General features: G+C 39.2%; 1 protein-coding gene across 20 annotated transcripts in view; it reads left to right on the forward strand.

Moving 5' to 3' along the window:
- Positions 1–16,759, forward strand: part of caska (calcium/calmodulin-dependent serine protein kinase a) — a 252,512-nt gene that overhangs the window by 200,178 nt on the left and 35,575 nt on the right. For 11 of the 20 annotated variants that reach the window (XM_061879695.1, XM_061879694.1, XM_061879699.1 and 8 more), the window contains 2 exons: positions 7,166–7,216; positions 7,572–7,652. In XM_061879695.1, the coding sequence (XP_061735679.1) occupies positions 7,166–7,216; positions 7,572–7,652 (132 nt within the window). The remainder of the gene's footprint in view (positions 1–7,165; positions 7,217–7,571; positions 7,653–16,759) is intronic. The other 9 variants (XM_061879700.1, XM_061879711.1, XM_061879707.1 and 6 more) reach the window with 1 other exon arrangement.

Raw genomic sequence — 16,759 nt, forward strand, 5'->3', positions numbered from 1 at the left:
TAGTAAATTTTTAAAAACGCCGCTGTATGGAGTGGTAAACTGATGTACGGAGAAGTACAGAGCGCCAATAAACCTTAAAGGCGCTGCCTTTGCGTGCCAGCCCAATCTAGGGCTTCACACAAACACACACAAGTGAATGCAATTCATACTTGGTCAACAGCCATACAGGTCACACTGAGGGGTGGCCGTATAAACAACTTTAACACTGTTACAAATAAGCGCCACACTGTGAACCCACACCAAACAAAAATGACAAACACATTTTGGTCGAACATCCGCAACGTAACACAACATAAAAACAACAGAACAAATACCTATAATCCCTTGCAGCACTAACTCTTCCTTGAGTTGTTTTATTTTGGAAAACCTCGTTACATTGTTAAATGCATCCAGCAGGGCATCATAACAAAATTAGGCATAATAATGTGTTAATTCCACGACTGTATATATCGGTATCGGTTGATATCGGAATCAGTAATTAAGAGTTGGACAATATCGGAATATCGGCGAAAAAGCCTTTATCGTACATCTTTAGTTAGAATATTATAATCCACAGTCTCCACTTTGTTTTCTCGCTGCCCTCATTCTCCTCTTTTTGACGACATGTGCTAACGTTAGCTTACTCTTTGGATGCCGCAGTACTCTGCGGTCTCCATTTGGCAGGAGCTCGCGGGCATTCTTACTGCCCTCAGTCTCCTCTTGGATAAAGAATACATTCAAAAACAACATACAGTTAAAGTACCCATTATTGTCACACACACACACTAGGTGTGGTGAAATCATTCTCTGCATTTGACCCATCACCCTTGATCACCCCTGGGAGGTGAGGGGAGCAGTGAGCAGCAGCGGTGCCAGCGCCCGGGAATCATTGAACTAGTTTTCCTTCATTGTTGTTTTTAGCCGGTCTCGTTCGCACTGACGCGTTCAGTGTAATCTAGGTTTTGTGTTTTAAGGCGTTACAGTCCAGCTGGTACCATGCAGTGGAAAATGACCCTCTTCCCTTCTTCTAAGTGCTCCGACTATTAATGTTGTTTTTCTGCTTACTAACTCGCCTGCACTCTTTTAGCGCCTGCCGTATGACGCAACGTGATGTTAACCATTGTCACAGGGAAAGAAACTCACTCAACACACAAAACGGAAGTGACGCAATCACGTTGACGTCCTCTCCGCGCCGCCTGCTCGTGAACTTTAGTGACCTCCCGACTTCTCCTCCTCGTCCGCCATCGCCGCGGTGACTCGCTCTCATTGTCAGGGGCAGCTGCGTGGCAGAACCCAGCGGCCTGTCCGCACAGCTTCCCTCATTAGCCGCGAACACACACTAAAGCGTGCACTTGCAGCGTGCTTACACAGGCCGCCATTATGGTCTGCTTTGACTGGCGTTGACTTCTAACGAGGGGGCGGGGCAGACATTCACACAGCGGTTTGTGTTTTGTTGAAGGAGCAATTATTAAGTCTTGTTTTTTTGAAGAAGGAGCGAGTTGCAATGTAGTGGAATGGTCCGAAACTTAACTGCAAACAATGGTTTTAATACAAAAGTTTTATTTACCCAAATCAAACGGTACAAGTTGGATTAAATGGCCCATGAGACAGACATCGTCCTCCAGAGGATTTTAGAATCAAACAAACATGCAAATCATCTCCCTTCTCTTGGTCCACTGCTTTTTTATATGACTCCTCATGGGTCAAGGTCGAGTTGTTTTTGCCACTGCTGGCATCAACATAATCGTGGATCTCCTAGTCATAACAAACAGTCCTAACATTTCTTAGAATGGTCATAGTGGCCACAAACTGAACTTTACCTTACATTTTGTTTCCCAGTGATTCAGAAATAGGCTTTTAGATAGACTTTCTTTTTCGGACTTAAACAGACACAAAATATGGTATAAATTAATCACAATAGAGTCAGAAATTCCACTTCAGCAGGGGTCGGCAACCTTTACCACTCAGAGCCATTTCGACCCGTTTCACGAAATGAGGAAGACAATGGGAGCCGCAACTATTCTCGCCAATATTTGCTGGTGGTCACCCAGATGACAAGAATAAGGGCATGCTATCAAGCCATTACCTTAAACACCTTCTACAACGTGTACAAACTGCTTGCCAGTCCAGCAACATGTTGTGAGAGTCTTCCGCAGATGCACACACACGACTGGAAGGCATCCTGGGTGACACAGAGTACACTGACTGTTGTGATATAAACAACTTTAACACTCTTACTAATATGCGCCACATTGTGAACCCACACAAAAAAAAGAATGACAAACAAATCCTCACAGTAACACAACATATACGCAACACAACAAATACCCAGAATCCTTTGCATCCATGACATTTCCTGACTATGTTATACACCCCGCGAGCACCAAACCCCGCCCACCTCAACCACGCAGGGTTGTGCTGATAGAAGCAGCGAAATGCATGTGTCCGGTCGGCACGCAAATAGCATTCCGTTAATGGCGAGCGTGATGACGTTCAAGAGGACACAAATAGCATTCCGTGAATGGCGGACGCGATGACGTACAAGAGGACGTTCAGAGTAATATCGTCACGGCACGCCCTTAATATTGTAGTCCGAGTGAAAATTGGAGAACGTTGACTACGGGTGATGTCCGGGAGAGGCATTGAATTCTGGAATCTCCCCGCAACAATCGGGGGGGGGGGTCGGCGATTGTGCAGCTGAGCCGCATCAGAGTTGCCAAAGAGCCGCATGCGGCTCCGGAGCCTTGGGTTGCCGACCCCTGCACTACAGCAATACCAGAGTTCCTTTCACAGGAAGACCTGACCTGGTTTTTATTTTTTTATTTAACTCATTACGCAGCAACTGTCTTCATGAGCAATAGACTAACTTTACGGGTTCTTTTGTGGGCTTGAGTTCAACAGTTTTTCCTTTGAGTGAGTTTTTCCCTTGTCTCCTGCCTGTAAATACAAGCGTAAAAATAACTTAATTAATTATAATAATGTTTTGTGGCTCTGGAGTGAGTGCCCGCATCCTTTTCTGCAATATAAAAAAATTGAAAATTCATGGGAAAAAATCATTAAAAATGTAATGTTCGAAAATACCGTTAAGCCATTAAAAATGGCGTTAACACTTTAGTATGGGGAACATATTCACCATTAATTAGTTAAGTAACAAAGACTTAATTTTTAGTTATTCAGACATTAATAGAACATATAAGGGTTAGGGCAGGGGTGCCACTTTTTCTGCAGGCGAGCTACTTTTCAATTGACCAACTCGAGGGGATCTACCTCATTTATATATATCATTTATATTTATTTATTTATGAAAGAGACATTTTGTAAACAAGTTAAATGTGTTTAATGATAATGCAAGCATGTGTAACACATATAGATGTCTTTCTTTCACGAAGACAAGAATATAAGTTGGTGTATTACCTGATTCTGATGAGTTGCATTGATTGGAATCAGACAGTAATGATGATAACGCCCACATTTTCAAATGGAGGAGAAAAAAAGTTGTCCTTTCTGTACAATACCACATGAACGTGGTTGGTTTTTGGCATCTAATTCATCCAGCTTCCATACACTTTACAAGAAAAACATTGGCGGCAAATTCCGTAGCTTGCTTGATTGACATTCACGGCACCCGAGGGTCTTGTGAGATGACGCCGGCTGCTGCCAGTTCATTATTATGAAAAAATGACAGAGAGGAAGGCGAGAAACACTTTTTATTTCAACTGACTTTCGCGCCGTCCCTTCCGTCAAAACTCTAAAGGCCGACTGCACATTTCCTATCTTCACAATAAAAGCCCTGCTTCATGCTGCCTGCTCTAACAAAATAAGAGTCTCGGAAAGCTGGCGTGCACAAGTGATGTGCACACCAGCTTTCTGAGGGATCGCTTGTGCACGCCAGTTTTACGAGACTCTGTATTTTTAGTTAGCGCAGGCAGCATGAAGCAGGGCTTTTATTGTGAAGATAGGAAATGTGCAGTCGGCCTTTAGAGTTTTGACGGAAGGTACGGCGCGAGAGTCTGTTGAAATAAAAAGTGTTTCTCGCCTTCCTCTCTGTCATATTTTAATAATAATGATCTTGCAGCAGCCAGCGTCATCTCACAAGACCCTCCGGTACCGTGAATGTCATTGAAGTGACGTCTTGGTGAAGATTGATGATCACTAATTTTTAGGTCTATTTTTTTTAAAAGCCTGGCTCGAAATCGACTGACACACCCCCCGCGGTCGACTGGTAGCTCGCGATCGACGTAATGGGCACCCCTGGGTTAGGGTTACTAATAAGCAATAATTCTGAAGTTATTGAGGGAAGACTCTTAGTTGTTGGCTTAGTGCTTGTATAATAAGGCCATGCAGAATAAGGCATTAATAAGTACTTAATTATGCCTATTCAAGAGCCAATATTTTACTAAATTGCATGTTAATAAGCAACCAATTAATGGTGATTGTGTTCCCTATAGGAAAGTGTTACCAAAAAGGCATTTGTTTTTTTTTAAAGATGTTATATTATTAAAATAATGGCAAAAAGTAAATATGCTATTATAAGTAAGAACTATTGGGGATTAAAAACTAATATATTGGTTCATTTCATGTTTTAATTCATCAATTGATAGATATATATATTTTTTTTAAATTAAGTATTTGGATTTCATGTACGGTATGTTCAATATAATTATTTAACTTTGATCAAGTGTATCACATTTTAATTAACATGTTAATGATGTATTTAATTGGCCTTTTAATATGTTTAATTTAGGGATTTCGTCAATACAATTCATAATAATTTACAGCATGATAAATTGTTACAAATTACAATTCAGATTTTACTTACCAGATTTATTTGCTTATAAATGCCAGGTAAATATTACTGTTTATGGTTTTATTTCATGACTAACGGACAAGTTGTTTAATTGTTTCAAAATTAGTCGATTTGCTTGTAAATATATAAAAAATAAATTGTAATGGTTAAGTTTCCATCCATCCATTTTCTACCGCTTATCATCTTCGGGGTCGCGGGGGGCGCTGGTGCCTATCTCAGCTACAATCGGGCAGAAGGCGGGGCACACCCTGGACAAGTCGCCACCTCATCGCAGTGGTTAAGTTTCATCACGGACAATTTGTTTAATACTTTCAGATTTTAATTCATTCATATTTGAATTGTTTACTTGCTTGTGATACAGATTAAATATAATTATTCATCAAATTTAATAAGTAATGGACAATTTAATGCATTATTTCAAATTTTAATTATTTGCTGGATATTTCATTTAGTTTGAACATTAATTATTTTTTCTACTACAATCAGATCATTTATTTGTTTGAGATTTTAATTAATTCATATTTTAATTGTCCTTTTGCTTGCTAGTATAAGTTAATCATAATTATGTATCCAAATTCATAAATAATGAACAATTTAATCTTTCACATTTTAATTTTTTACATCTTTACTTGTATTTAATTGGCTTCATATTGATTGCATTTTTAATTGTCTGTTTTGCTTGTTTATAACAAAAGGACAATTTAATACATTAATTCACATTTTAATTATTTACTTCAAATTTTATTTAGTTATCTAATCTGCTTCATAAAGATTAAAAGTTTACTTGTCCCAAATGTACCTTTTTTTTCTATTAACAGACAATTTAATTGTTTTAGGTTTTAATTTATTCTTACTTGAATAGAATATTTGCTTGTTCATATAGGCCAGTGGTTCTCAACCTTTTTTCAGTGATGTACCCCCTGTGAAAATTTTTTTAATTCAAGTACCCCCTAATCAGAGCAAAGCAGTTTTGGTTGAAAAAAAGAGATAAAGAAGTAAAATACAGCACTATGTCATCAGTTTCTGATTTTTTTTAATTGTATAACAGTGCAAAATATTGCTCATTTGTAGTGGTCTTTCTTGAACTATTTGGAAAAAAAGATATAAAAATAACTAAAAACTTGTTGAAAAATAAACAAGTGATTGAATTATAAGTAAAGATTTCTACACATAGAAGTAATCATCAACTTAAAGTGCCCTCTTTGGGGATTGTAACAGAGATCCATCTGGATCCGTGAACTTAATTCTAAACATTTCTTCACAAAAAAAGAAATATTTAACATCAAAATTTATGGAACATGTCCACAAAAAAATCTAGCTCTCAACACTGAATATTGCATTGTTGCATTTCTTTTCACAGTTTATGAACTTACATTCATATTTTGTTGAAGTATTATTCAATAAATATATTTATAAAAGATTTTTGAATTGTTGCTATTTTTACAATGTTTTAAAAAAATCTCACGTACCCCTTGGCATACCTTCAAGTACCCCCATTTGAGAACCCCTGATATAGGCTATAAATAATTGTTAATCAAAATGTATGAATAATGGACTATTTAATAAATGTTTTCCCATTTTAATTGTATACGTCCTATTTTATTTAGTTAATTTAATCAGTTTCAAATTTATTTAAATTTTAATTGTTAAAAAAAAGCCTGAATTTGCTCTTTTTTTCTATGTATTTACATGTTTCAGATTTTTATTCATTCATATTTAAGTTGTCTATTTGCTTGTTAATAGTTTAAAAATAAATTACTTATCAAAATGCCTAAAAATACATTATTTGACGTTATAATTATTTACTTAATACTTGATTTAGTTTATTTAACTAGCTTCATATTGACTAAATTTTAGCAAGTAAAAATATCAAAATTGTACTTTTTTATCTTCTTTTTTTGTTTTACACACACAAATGCAATATTCTTTAAGAAAATGTAAGCCCAACCCTGCGCTGGAGGCTCACTGAACTGAGGTCTGGAACGCTCAGTGTGAATTCAGACATACATTTCCCTGACAAATGTGGTCAAATCCGAATGGACTTGTTGGAAGTTCCACAACAGACGTTGTCGTGTGTTATAAAGGATTTTTTTTTTTTTTCTAAAGCAGTTTGGGGTTCACAGTTTCCAAGCTTTTCTCTCGCTGACCGTGGCTAGACAATGAAGATGCTTTGAGCCAATCCCCTTCCTGCCATGCGCACTCTTTGATCAGCGATAAGGTGACGCCTGCACTAATTCTTCATGATCTGGGTGTTGTTGCTTCATACCACTAATCTCTCTGGACTAAACCCGGCTGCCTTCCTCACTAACAATCCATGTCATGGACAAAGAACATCATCCTGTGTAACCCCGTATCTTGTGTGTCTTCCTCCACTTCAAGACTCCGCCCTCCCACCGGGAAGAAAGTGAGGCTTTGACACTTCTGGACTATGTAAGAGCTCTCACCACACTGCATTCCGCCATGTCGCACCTCATTGAGGCTGCGTCGGGTGACACCATAAGTTGTATTGGATAGCCACGCCCCCCGCTGGCCGCCCTCACCTCTGCAACGCCACATTCAGCAGTCAGGCGCCACATAACTGCAGCTGGCCAGGAGGACAAGGGGAGGGCGCAGGGGGGTTGGGGGGGGCAGCAAAATTCCTTGACTTGTCGAGTGCTGTCCAAACTTGGCAGTGAGCGCGGTGGGCATTTTTGTGAGGGTCGGCGAGGTTGTCGGGTCGCAGCCGTCCGCAGAGGAGAGGCTGGCGTAAACGGCGACCTCTTAAACGTTCCTGGTGTGTCCTCAGGTGCTGGAGGAGATCTCCTGCTACCCGGAGAACCACGAAGCGAAAGAACTCCGACGGATACTGACCCAGCCGCACTTCATGGTGAGTTTTTGATCTTTTTTTTTTTGACATGCTTCATTTAGGGGTTTATTCACTTCATCGGCTATAATCTTGACAATGCTTTGTTGACATATGTCACTGTGTGTGCAGCGAACGTAGGAGACTTTTACTTTCACTATTTAAAAGTCAATACGGAAAACTTAAAGGGTAACATTATCACAATTTCAGAAGGGTTAAAACCAATAAAAATCAGTTCCCAGTGGCTTATTTTATTTTTTGAAGTGTTTTTCCAAATTTTACCCATCCCGGAATATCCCTAAAAAAAGCTTTAAAGTGCCTGATTTTCGCTATCTGTGAAGCCATCGTCCATTTTCCTGTGACGTCATCCAGTGATGCCAATACGGATAGCACAGCAAGATATAGCGACATTAGCTCGGATTCAGACTCGGATTTCAGCGGCTTAAGCGATTCAACAGATTACGCATGTATTGAAACGGATGGTTGGAGTATGGAGGCAGATAGCGAAAACCAAATTGAAGAAGAAACTGAAGCTATTGACGCTATTCGGCCATGTTTGCCTTAGCATCGCCGGTAAAATGTGAACACCAACGATTGGAAGTTTCGCATCTTGTGACACTAAATCAACTTAAATCCATCGATTGGTAAGTGTTTGTTTGGCATTAAATGTGGGTGGAGGGAAACACTGGATGTAAATATATTTTCAAATGTGCATACAGCTAGCCTAAATAGCATGTTAGCATCGATTAGCTGGCTGTCATGCCCCGACCAAATATGTCTGATTAGCACATAAGTCAACAACTCACCTTTGTGATTTAGTTGACTTTATCGTTGGAAATGCATCTGCAGGTTATCCATACATCTCTGTGCCATGTCTGCCTTAGCATCGCCGGTAAAATGTGCAGACACTCCGGCACATTCAATGGGGGCCTGGCGGTGGTTTTCTTTGACTTGATCGTTGGAAATGCATCTGCTTTGAGTGTCGCAGGATATCCACACAATCCTGCCATCTCTGTAGTAGCATAGCTTTCGTCGGTAAAGTGTGCGGAACAAACGACTGACCATTTCGTCGGCTTTCCCCACACCCTCATATTTTGAACAAATTTCGTCTAATTTCTTGCCACTTTCGCATCTTTGGGCCAGTGGTGCAACTTCAATCCCTCCCTGTTAGTGTTGTTACACCCTCCGACAACACACCGACGAGGCATGATGTCTCCAACGTTCCAGAAAATAGTCAAAAAAACGGAAAATAACAGAGCTGAGACCTGGTGTTTGTAATGTGTTTGAGAAAATGGCGGCTTTATTACCTAAGTGACGTCAATTTCTGACGTTATCGCTCCGAGAGCGATAAATAGAAAGGCGTTTAATTCGCCAAAATTCACCCACCTAGAGTTCGGAAATCGGTTAAAAAAACATACGGTCTTTTTTCTGCAACATCAAGGTATATATTGACGCTTACATAGGTCTGGTGATAATGTTCCCCTTTAAAGTAGTCAGATGCTCCTTCCTGTATGACAGGGGTAGTGAACCTATAGCCAGATGCAGCTCTTTTGATGACTGCATCTGGCTCTCAGATAAATCTTAGCTGACATTGCTTAACACCATAAGTAATGAATAATTCCGCTGGTAATCACAGTGTTAAAAATAACGTTCAAAATATAAAACATTCTCATGCATTTTTAATCCATCCATCCGTTTTCTACCGCACCTGTTCAAGAATTCGCATTAACTGTAAGAAGTAGTAGATTTTTTTTTTGTAATTGAACACAAACATTATGTTAAAATGTTCTAATCATTTTTATTACTACAAACATACATTTTTAAGTGCAAATAATTGTGCAGGAACATCCACTGATTCAGACAAATATAAAAAATAAAAAATAAAAATTACATTTCAGTGTCTTTAAAAAGAAAAACATCGAGTGTAAAACAATGTTCACCAATGATAATTTTTGACAGTTTTTTAAATTAGTTTCAGTTATAGTCTTTTGACCAAAATGTGTTTTAGTCATGTGTTAGTCATCTAAATTAATTTAGTTTTAGTCGACGAAATTCCAAAACATTGGTCTTGAAAGGATTTTTATTAATTATTATTGCAGAGCGTCTCAAAAACTTAATTCCCGACAAGACCTGCACTCTATCAATATTTCGATAAGAACATTTCACACACACCACTATGGGCAGCAAGGTGGAACAGGGGTTAGTGCGTGTGCCTCACAATACGAAGGTCCTGAGTTCAATCTCGGGCCCGAGATCTTTCTGTGTGGAGTTTACATGTTCTATCCGTGACTGTGCGTGTTCCCCCCGGGTACGGGACAAGCGGTAGTATATGGATGGATGGATGGTTAGGTTCAGAATAACAATGTTACTAAAAAGAATAAGAGGCTTATTATACTCTAAAAATTAGGTTCTTATTTAAAAATCCATCCATCCATTTTCTACCGCTTGTCCGTTACTGCACGTATTTAGTTGTATTAAGTGTTAAAAAATATTATATGGCTCTCACGGAAATACATTAAAAAATATGTGGCTTTCGTGGCTCTCTCCGCCAAAAATGTTCCCGACCCCTGCTGTATGGCATCGGTCCCCAACCACCGGTCCAGGGACCGTTACCGGTCTGTGACGTATTTGCAAGCGGGCCGCAGAGAAACAATAAATAATTTGTAAACGACTGTTTTCTTCTACCTAAATTTCGCCTGTCTCACTAGACCAGGGGTCTCAAACTCAATATACCTGGGGGCCACTGGATGCCGAAATTGGGTGAGGCTGGGCTGCGAGAAAAGATTTCTTAAAAAATCTAACATGCACTTTTTAATGAATTCACCTTCTATGAATGGCTTTCCCGCTCTAGCAACATACTTGCCAACCCTCACGATTTTTCCGGGAGACTCCTGAATTTCAGTGCACCTCCCGACAATCTACTGGTGCAACCATTCTCTCGAATTATTAAGGGCTGCTGTGACTGCACTGCCTTTAACGTGGGTGGAGGGTTGGTGGTAGCAGGGGGGTGTATATTGTAGCTCGGAAGAGTCAGGGCTGCGTGGGATTCTAGGTAATCGTTCTGTTGTGTTACGATGCGGATGTTATCCTGAAATGTGTTTGTCATTCTTGGAAGAGTCAGGGCTGCGTGGGATTCTGGGTAATTGTTCTGTTGTGTGACGATGCGGATGTTATCCTGAAATGTGTTTGTCATTCTTGTTTGTTTGCTGTTTGTAGGTGTGTTCACAGTCTGGCACATATTTGTAACAGTGTTAAAGTTTTTTTAACGGTCACCCTCAGTGTGACATGTGTAGCTGTTGATCAAATATATCTTGCAATAACACACATGCGTTTAACATGGCCAGATGCAACATACAACTGCCAGTTCAGGATGTAGGGGGCGCTAAAGGCAGTGCCATTATGGCCCTCCCTGAATATTGTTGATATGGTATAAATCGACACGGGCTTCGAGAGAATCTGTGCCCTGAAATGTAGTGGTCTCCCGGGAAAATCGGGGACGTGGGCAAGTATGACGCTTTCAAGCGCCGTTCATATTAAACTCGGGGGCCGCACCAACATTAAATTGTCATATCAAAGTGCGGGCCGCTTAATAACGTCTCGCGGGACGCAATTGGACCGCGGGCCGCATGTTTGAGACCCCTGCACTAGACACACCAATAAGCTTGTTTATGGATGTACAATAAAACTGCTCATAGGAAGTTGCCATTTGTTATATTTGTTATAAATTTTTGACATGATACAATGCACATTAATGAACATATAAAATATAAATGTGACAGATTGTAGGCAAAGGCTGATTTCCATTTGCATCTCATTGCAAAGAAACAAGTCCAGGGCTCCTTAATAATTCAGCGTTATAGGTAGTTGTATTTTTTATGTACTTATTTTTGCTGTATTTATCTGGCACAAGTGGAAAGCCGGTCCCTGCATTAAAACGGTCCGTGGTGCAAAAAAGGTTGGGGACAACTGCTGTATGGCACTTTTTCCTCCTACTAAAACATTTTTTTTATTATTACTTTATTGCAATTTTTTCACTAAATTGTACAATATGTTGTCCTTTTAAAATGTTTTAAAACAATAATTACTGTAAATGTCCTATTAAAAATAAAGCAATGATGAAACAATTGCTGAAGGAATTGCATGTGAATGCTCCGATGCTAAAGTTGAACTTCAACAAGATTAATTGTTGAAGTAGAGGACACAATTCCTGAACAGGCTGAATATTTTGACATTGGAACGGTTTGAATCCGATGAAAAATGTGGGAGTTGTGGGACTTTGAAGAATGTCCTATTCATTTCAATGTGAATTTCCAAAGAATTTGGGAATTTCAGGAAAATGAGGAATTTTTTTAAAAATAAAAAAAAAAATTTTAAAAACCTTCAATGGTCTGAATGGCCCTGCGATGAGGCTTCCTCCCACCTCCAAAGACATGCACCTGGGGATAGGTTGATTGGCAACATTAAATCGGCCCTAGTGTGTGAATGTGAGTGTGAATGTTGTCTGTCTATCTGTGTTGGCCCTGTGATGAGGTGGCGACTTGTCCAGGGTGTACCCGCCTTCCACCCAAATTCAGCTGAGATAGGCTCCAGCACCCCCCGCGATCCCTAAAGGGATAAGCGGTAGAAAATGGATGGATGGATGGTCTGGATGAGTTGAAAAGTTTGGTGTTGGAATTTTTCTAATCGGTCGAGAAGTCTTGAAGTAGTAAAATTCCTGGCATTTTGGGAAAACCGGGAATTTTTCCAGTTTGAAAGACAACTTAGTTTTTTGTCCTGATTAAGAGGAATGTTTGGACGGTGGAACGGTTGAAGTGGGTTGAAAAATGTGGAAGTAGTCGCCAATGAAAAGGGTCTAGAAAGGGTTTGAAAAAACGGGAATTCTTGAAATTCCTGGAATCTTTTTTGAACTTGGAAAAATAATATTTTGAATGTCCAGGATGAGTGGAATATAAATGTGGAAATGGTGGAAGTTTGAAAAATGGCCAATTCATTTTGAATGGGAAAAGTGTCCCGGGATTCTGGGAAATCTGGGAATTGTTGGCATTTATCAAGGGAAAGCCCGCGATTCCCGAATAGGCTGAACAATTTGAAGTTGGAACGGTTTGAATCAGATGGTAAAAATGTGGAAAGTAGAGAGCGACAAAATCTGGAGAAGAAGAAGTTGAATATTTTAATTTTAGTTGTTGAATAATAATAAAGAGATGAATTTTGGTGTAGAAAACCAAGTGTGTGAATGAATGCTTTGGAGCATTCACACAATTACAAAAAATAAGTGTTAAACAAAACAAAACACTGCCCTCTCTGCTTACTCTTGTGCATATATATATATATATATATATATATATATATACATATATATATATATATATATAAGAGAGAGAAAATCAATTGTATCTTAATTTTACAGCATTTAAATATTTAAAAATACATATTTTAAATATTTTCAATTTTTTTATTTATCTATGCAAATCCAGTGGGAGTTCATCCATGCTTAATAGTCCATCCATCCATTTCTACCGCTTATTCCCTTTGAGGTCGCGGGGGGCGCTGGTGCCTATCTCAGCTACAATTTCAGTTTATTTGGAACATGCATACAAGACAATTACAATGTAATGCATCACATATTTCCAGTTGTTTCCTTACAGTTTGTCCGAAAAGGAGTAGGAAGAAGCTGAGTTTATTTAATCCTCCCCCTTTTCCTATCACAGCAGTTTTGTCCCATTTTCCCCAACAGTTAAATAGCAAATTGTGGCCCTAATCCTTAATTCTAAAGTGCTCTGATTCGAGAAATATGATTTAAAATAGGCAAAATAATCTGCCCCAAAAATGTTTTAAGCGTTTTGAAAAAATAATGTTTCTTGTTTTGTTGGCAGATTATTTTGCTTGTTTAAAAAAAAGATCAGGTTGTACTACATAGTAGAAGGAGTGCTAATCAAAATTTGATTTATTTTGATTAAAAAGATATTCCAAATGAATTAAATAAAAAATTATATGTATATTTGTTTATCTTTTAAGAATTTTTTTTTTTAAATATCTTTTTCCGTGTCATACTTCTGCAGCCTCAGGGAGCCTTTGTACCTGCAACCAAAATTGAAAAGCTTTTATCATTTTTATACCAGAGAATATATTGTGGGAATCTGTTTGAATTGAGAATCAAATTGTGAGTTTTTGTTAGATTCACATCCCTAATAAAATAACTTGTTTTTTTTTCAGGTTAGCCCTAATGCACATTTGTAATTATACATAGAGATGTCCAATAATGGCTTTATTACCGATATCCGATATTCCAATATTGTCCAACTCTTCATTACCGATACCGATATCAACCAATACCGATATATACAGTCGTGGAATTAACATATTATTTTGCCTAATTTTGTTGTGATGCCCCGCTGGATGCATTAAACAATGTAACAAAGTTTTGCAAAATCAATCAACTCAAGTTATAGAAAAAATGCCAACATGACACTGCCATATTTATTATTGAAGTCAGAAAGTGCATTATTTTTTTCTAACATGCCTTCCACCCGATTTTAGCTGAGATAGGCACCAGCGACCCCCACGACAACAAAGGGAATAAGCGGTAGTAAATGGATGGATTGATGCCTCAAAACAGCAGCTTGGAATTTGGACATGAGTAGGTTGAGGTGGACGGGATTGGGGGGTCGGGGTTGAGGTAGGGGGGGGAAGTAACGAGGGGTATATATTGTAGCGTCCCATAGGAGTTAGTGCTGCAAGGGTTTCTGGGTATTTGTTCTGTTGTGTTTATGTTGTGTTACGGTGCGGATGTTCTCCCGGAATGTGTCATTCTTGTTTGGTATGGGTTTACAGTGTGGCGCATATTAGTAACACTGCTAAACTTGTTTACACGGCCACCCTCAGTGTGACCTGAATGGCTGTAATTATGAAAAGCCGTAGATATGTGATATTACTTACTGCGCAAGGGCAGTGTCTTTGAGGCTTCATTGCTGCCCTGTACCTCTCCCTATGTCTGTGTACACAGCGGCCTTTTAAAAAATCATACATTTTGCTTTTTGAAACCGATACCGATAATTATGAAACCGATACCAATCACTTCCGATATTACATTTTAAAGCATTTATAGGCCGATAATATCGGCAGTCCGATACTATCGGCAGTCCGATAGTATCGGACATCCCTAATTATTATATGGGGTAAAGACTAAATATATATATATATGTATATATATATATATATATATATATATATATATATATATATATATATATTACTTTTGTGCATTTGTTTGTGTGTCTACAATTGTATGTATCTGTGTGTGTATAAATGTTAGGGGTGTGGGAAAAAAATGATTCGAATTTGAATCGTAATTCTCATGTTGTGCGATTCAGAATCGAATGTCATGTTTTTTAATTTTTTTTATCAATCCCTCAAAACAATACACAGCAATACCATAACAATGCAATCCAATTCCAAAACCAAACCTGACCCAGCAACACTCAGAACTGCAACAAACAGAGCAATTGAGAGGAGACACAAACACGACACAGAACAAACCAAAAGTAGTGAAACAAAAATGAATATCATCAACAACCGTATCAATATTACTTATAATTTCAGCATAGCAGTGATTAATAATCCCTCATTGACATTATCATTAGACATTTATAAAAAAGAACGAAAGTGTCACAGTGGCTTACACTTGCATCGCATCGAAATTTCCCCACTGCCCTCTGGAGCCAATCCTTTGTCATGTCATCATTAAACCAGCCATTCTTGGAGGAAGCTATGATCACCCCGGGGATGCTCTGCATAGCCTTTACATCACAGACAGCAGCTTTAAACACAATGTAAGGCTTTAGCTTTGTCCCGTCTGCTTTGGATGCAAGAACCACCGTGACGCGTGCCTTCTCGTGGCCGGTGGTTTTGAGGCAGATGGAGCGGGCGCCCCTCTCATTGACCGTACTAAAACCAACCATGTCAAACCAGACAGCTGTTTTATCCATGCCGATGATATTCTTGGGCAGCATTTTCTTGGCCTCTATCTGTTTAGTAGTGAAAACGAGGAAGTTGACAATCTTCTCGACGGGAGCTTCCTTCTGTGCAACAGTTGTTCTCTTCCTGAGGGTAAAGTTGTTCTGATGCAGGAATCGATTAAGCCAGCCACTCGTTACACCAAACACCACCCCGGTGTCTCTCGTGTCACTCGCGGTGGCATACAACTCCTTGGCCTTAATGCGGATCATTTTGCGGAACACATGGTGGTTCACTCCACGAAGGTGGTGTATCCACTGACACAAATTAGCATCAAGCTCGTCGCTCACTTTCTTCCAGATAAGCGAGTCCGTTTTCCATCGATTGCCGACTTAGATGGTAGTTCTCCCTTTTTTTGTTTCCATTCGCGTACACGCTTCGGGTCAACGTTGAACTGCCTAGCCGCTGCCAAACCAGAATTCTGCGCCGCATACTTCACAACCGCTAGCTTGAACTTTAAGTCAAGCTTTCTGTTCTTCTTCCCCCTTGAAGTGTTCCCGTCCATCAGTTGTGGTGTACATGGGCTATTTTTAGGAAGAGGCGTTTAATTCACAAAATGGGCTCAGACCCCGGGAGGCTATTAAGACATGGGTGGTTATTTGCCCAAGGGCGTTTACTTGATAATATACGTTATATATATACATGTGTATGTATATATGTATATATGTGTATATGCGTAAATATCTGTGTGCGTGTGTATATAATTTTATTTTATTGTATTTTTTTTTCCAACAAATGTTCCTCCACAAGATTCTTCAAGTTAACCAGTATCTTCTAAAATGTAAAAAAAAATGTTAAGTATGAGCAGCGTGAGTTAATCAGTTGAAGGGGAAAGCCACTCAAATGTCGTCAGTGTCCCGCCGCTAATCGCGTCACCTTAATGTCTGTGTTTACTGCTAGAAAGTGGACTTTCGCCCACTTAGACGAGGACGGTCCAGCATGGACAGAAAGAAACATGCGAAGACAAAAGATGAAGGGGGAATATTCAGAGAGCTGGTTAGATGATGATGAAGTATGTTCTGGGGTATTAATGGGGCACTGCGCTTAAGATCATCGGCCACATGAGTGCAGGATTAACCCCTTGAGTGACCCCAGCCTCATTAGTGAACATACCACAA

Source organism: Nerophis ophidion, linkage group LG19 (assembly GCF_033978795.1).
Source record: "Nerophis ophidion isolate RoL-2023_Sa linkage group LG19, RoL_Noph_v1.0, whole genome shotgun sequence".
NCBI lineage: Eukaryota > Metazoa > Chordata > Actinopteri > Syngnathiformes > Syngnathidae > Nerophis > Nerophis ophidion.